This window comes from Penaeus monodon, chromosome 16 (genome assembly GCF_015228065.2).
Source record: "Penaeus monodon isolate SGIC_2016 chromosome 16, NSTDA_Pmon_1, whole genome shotgun sequence".
Lineage (NCBI taxonomy): Eukaryota > Metazoa > Arthropoda > Malacostraca > Decapoda > Penaeidae > Penaeus > Penaeus monodon.
The window spans coordinates 17,157,980-17,162,979 of record NC_051401.1 but is presented as its reverse complement, the minus strand read 5'-3'; the positions used below and the strand labels follow the sequence as shown (position 1 = coordinate 17,162,979).

General features: G+C 31.6%; 1 protein-coding gene across 1 annotated transcript in view; it reads left to right on the top strand.

Moving 5' to 3' along the window:
* Positions 1-4,219, top strand: part of LOC119582585 (rRNA N6-adenosine-methyltransferase ZCCHC4-like) — a 5,438-nt gene extending 1,219 nt beyond the window's left edge. Inside the window, 10 exon segments of the mRNA XM_037930952.1 lie at positions 1,068-1,263; positions 1,362-1,509; positions 1,714-1,914; positions 2,180-2,291; positions 2,511-2,633; positions 3,126-3,236; positions 3,340-3,488; positions 3,490-3,507; positions 3,681-3,875; positions 4,035-4,219. Coding sequence (XP_037786880.1) covers positions 1,068-1,263; positions 1,362-1,509; positions 1,714-1,914; positions 2,180-2,291; positions 2,511-2,633; positions 3,126-3,236; positions 3,340-3,488; positions 3,490-3,507; positions 3,681-3,875; positions 4,035-4,166 — 1,385 coding nt within the window. The 3' untranslated portion in view covers positions 4,167-4,219.
* Positions 4,220-5,000: the final 781 nt, after the last annotated feature.

The window sequence follows — 5,000 nt, the reverse complement described above, 5'->3', positions numbered from 1 at the left end:
TTCAGCAATTTATCAATTCCATATAATGTCAGTCATGAAAGTCACTTCATGCACTAAAATTGTACTTACTTTGGTGTTATAACTGGGTTAGGTATATAATTAACATTAACAAAACTTTGATAATTGCTGATCATTTATTTATTTATTTATTTATTTTACCTTTTTCACATTGGTAAATGCTTGACCATGTTTTTTCTTTCTCTTTTGAGGAAAAAACAACAACAAGAAAAGGAGAAGAAAATGATGATTCAGGAAATATTTATTATATTTTTGTGAAATAGGAATACATTCAGAGTTATGGATTTTTCTTATAAATAAACTGTATTTTAATATGATTTACAGTACAAACATCAGTATTAGCATTACTTGTTTAAGTGAAGAAAGAGACAGAAACAATTTCTTTGTGAACAAGAAAATTGTAGTTTCACATAATCTTGTAATACATGTTTTGTTTTTCAACATAATGAAGGTACATAATGTATTTAATTTAGATTTTGGAAAATATAGACTAAATGATATTGACCTGAAGCTGCTCACATTTTGTTGTTCCTCACACTATTAGCCATTCAGAGAAGTTGACTTGTGCATTCCCAGTGATGAGTCGTATCAAGTAGGCTCCTTAGGCTTAAACTCTAATATCAGAAACTTTAAATCATAATGAAAATTAATATGTAAGCATAAATACATATTTATTTCCAGGGCAAAATCAGTGATGGTAAGAAGTATCCTGTAATATTAGACTTGTGTAGATATTTTTAAAATTTTTCTAAATTCATTAACATGGTTTTCATCAAATCAGAGTTGTCTTTATACTTTCTAGCTGAAGTTTGTGTGTATAATAAATACTTGTTGATGTGGACATTAAAAAATCTATAATGTAGTTGGAGTTCTAGTTTTGTAAATTTCTTTCTTGATAAATGTTTTCAAATTAGAAAAACATTTTATATTAGCCCCTAATACAAAAGGAATCAGAATTTCCATTAAGAATCACATTTTGATATGTTTTCTTGACTTTGCAGTTATTATATTTGTCATAAAAAAGAGATAAGAAATTTACTTTTTTTCAGGCCCGACAGTGTTGTTTGAGAGATACCAGAGTAATGGTCGCAGTCGGCAATATTATGCCTGTTCTGCTTGTCGGGACAGGAAAGACTGCTCCTTCTTCCATTGGGCAGATGAAAAGTTTTCCAAGACAAAGAGAGACCTGTGGGACACACTCATCAAAGATTCTCAACCTAAAGACACTGAAGTGGAATTATGCAGGTGATTCATTTTTATTTCTCTAATAAACTTCTGCATCGTTTTCCAAAATATGTTTGAAAAGATGAGAGGTAATACCAAAGGTTTATAATTAATTTCAGTTTAAATGAGGTGCTCTCTGTATTGCCAAGTGAGAGAATATACTGTGCTACCTGCTCTATTCTTCTTACAAGTGCAAGAAGAGGCAAACATAAGGCCTGCACCCTTATCACACCTCTGACTGACAGACAACTTACACAGCCATCATCAGTAAGTATGCATTTTTAATACATTACATAGGAAGTTTGAAATAATAGATATTCCACTAATGTCTTAATGTGAAGTATGTCTGATCAAACAGTCAACGGTATTTTAATGATTTTCTATCCAAAAGTGCTAAGTATCTGTATTTTACTATTAGAAAGTAGATGGATGATATTGACAAGACTGATTAATTTAGCATATTTTTCCCAGTTTCTTCCCCCCAGAGAAAGTGCAAAGAAAGAGGCACAATACCTCTTTGCTTCGAGTAGTGTGGATGTTATCATCAGCATGCTAGAAAAGATACAAGCCAAAAGAGTTTTATGCGTTGGGGCTCCTCGAATATACGAAGCGATAACAAACTCTGAAAAGTTGAATATGTCAGCTCTGATGCTAGACATTGATGAACGATTTGTAAGTATATGGTATTTTTATCCCCAACATGTGAAATAGAATGCCATGATAGCTCATTTTGTTTCAGAAAATATATTTGATGCCACTACTTTTTTGGATTTGTTTCACAAAGTAAAGTTAATATTTCAACATCATTTTCTTCAACATTATTTTCTCTTGGCTTAGACATGGATTATAGCGATACTAATAATGATGAAAGTGTAAACAAAATGAACACTTTATTTATTTATAATATTTTTCTCTTTTTGGCATTTTCAAATCTCAGCAAAGTTTTTTCAAACACCAGTCCTTCCTACAGTACAACATGTTCAACCACTACTTCTTTGATGGGAAGAAGGCCAAAGATACATATCAAAACTTTATTGCTGGTAAAGAGAGTAAGTAATGAATTACCATGCCATTCATTTTATTGAATTTATGGAATACAATAAGAATAGCAGTTTCTTCCATATGCACTTTTTCTTCCTCATATTATTTGACTAAAGCAGTTCCATTATTTTTCTTAGGTATTAAGATACAACTATAATAACACACAATTTGTTATTATATACTCCGATACAAATTGTATAATCACTTTGTATTTCTTTCACCTTCAGAGTTAGTGTTGGTGTCTGATCCCCCATTTGGAGGGAGAATGGAACTTTTAGCCCATAACATGAAAAGGATTGAACAGGATTGGAGAACAGCCAGACATCTTGATCCTCAAGAACAGTTACCAGGTTGGGATGTTATCCCTAAGTTCCCCTTGTGCAAGGGTATTAGTTTAAATATATTGAAATAAAAAGATAAATGAAAGGTTTAAAGTTCATGCAGGAACAGCAATTACATTTTAGAACCAGTTGTGTTTAAATATGGTTCTGAAACCTGTAACTCACTTTCTTCATTAAGCTGGACCAATTTGGTGTTAGCCACAAGCATAATGGTAAAGCATGTTTTCTGCACACCTTAGATATGTTATATAACCAGTTAATATTATATTGTAGCATGAAAGATTTTATTGGTATGAAACTCAAAACAGTACCCTATAGCTATATCTTTTGCTTAATTATGAAAATTTATTTATGATATTAAATTGCTACCTTTTGCAGTACATGTTTGAATGTTTTAATCTTTGTTTACATTTTTATTAAAGATGTCTGTAATTATATATTATTATAGTAACTTCAGTTTGTTTGTAATCCTCATGCTAATTAATATTTTCTCTTTCTCAGTGCTGTTTATTTTTCCATACTTTATGGAACCACAAGTCCTGCATAACCTGTCAGATTTTGTGATGCTTGATTATCAAATAGATTATGATAATCACCCACTTTATTCATCAGGTAAGGAAATGATGAATATTGTCCAGGAAAGAATCACTGAAATTAGCATTCTTTTGGTGAATAGTTAAACCCATATTACTTCAAATATATTATTTTGTTTTAGGCCCAAAAAGTATGAAGAATGGTTCTGCTGTAAGAGTGTATGTAAATCAGCCTGCATCACTATTTTCCTTTCCTGAGAGTGAGGGATACCATTACTGTAAACCCTGCAATCGATGGGTGTTTAACAACAATAAACATTGTGAAAAATGCAAAGGGTTGTATGTCAAAAGTAAGTTCACTCAATATTAGTTTTAAAGAGTTCATAAAATGATATAGATTTTAGATGACTTTGCTTAAATTTGAAAAATATAATTAAATGAGACAGTTTACCAATATGTGTTATCTACTCCACTAAATAGAACTATTTAATTGCAAAAATCCTTTTACCTATTTTTATTCTAGGATGGCCGAACCTATAGACACTGTGACCAGTGCAAGAAGTGTGTAAAACCATCATGGCTTCACTGCACTGAGTGTTTTAGATGTCAGCCTCAAGACCATAAGTGCAAGTCTCAGGGAGTCAATGGTTCTTCAAAGATAACATGCCATATTTGCGGGGGTTCTGACCACAAGCGCACTGATTGCCCAAAGAAAAAGGTATGCTAGATTTTTATTCACCTTTGACAAGGTTTCTGCATTGCAAAAGAAAAGATTTATGGTGTGTACATAATTTTTGATATATGGTGCATATTTTGTTTTTTAATGTAAAGTTGTTGTAAACTAAATAAGAAATCATCTGCTGATTCTGTTTTCCAGAAACGTGGAGAATCCTTTAGCAGTGAGCATGAAGGAAAGAAGAAAAAAAGGAGGAAACAGAACTTGCCATCAAATCTTACAGAAGAGAGAGAGAGAAACTTGGATATCTTGTCTCAGATAATCTCCAGCTGATGGACTGTAAAATGCAAGTTTTATGTAAAATAAATATTTTGATATTTTTTTTTTTGTGTCTTTTATTTACATTTTTCCTGGAAAAGGAAAGAACTTTTATCATAAATATAATCAGACAATAGGCTTTCCCAGAGAATATGAATATTTTTTCCCAGATTCTTTTATAGCAATATAACCTCCAAGTACACAGATTATATAAATAAAATATCATATTGCAAGGCCATTTATGAAATATTCACAACAGAACCATATGCTGTAATTGCAAGACTGTAAAATGTAATTAAGAAATATACTCAAGTGAACCATTTTGATAGTATTCACATTTCAGTTAACATTTCTTTAAACTGCAGCATTGCATCTTTGTCAGTGATTGTAATAGGCTGCAAAGTGTCAGTACCCTTATTACAGTACCTTTTCTGAATTGGCCTGGACAGAGCTTGATTTATAGAAAGGGTCATTCCTATAATTTACATACTAGCATGTTTGAATTTAAATTGAAAGGTGAGTTTCTCCACAAATAGCACTTATGTTATGAATCATATATAAATACTTATTAAGTAGCAAATGAATCCTGCTATTACTTTCTCAGTAGCATGCAAGTATCTCAAGTGATATCCAAAATTCCATCACCAAGAAGTAACAATGCAACATATAGAAAAAGTTTCACCACAACAGGTTCCCAATACAACTCATGACTTCCTCTACCTGCAAAGCTTTAATATGAAAAATCACAGTAGGATGGATTGTTTTGAGAAGTAGCAAGATGAACTGTACACAGTGTTTGGTGAATATCCTGCTTTGGTATCATAGATACACAAAACAAGTTTATTTTGT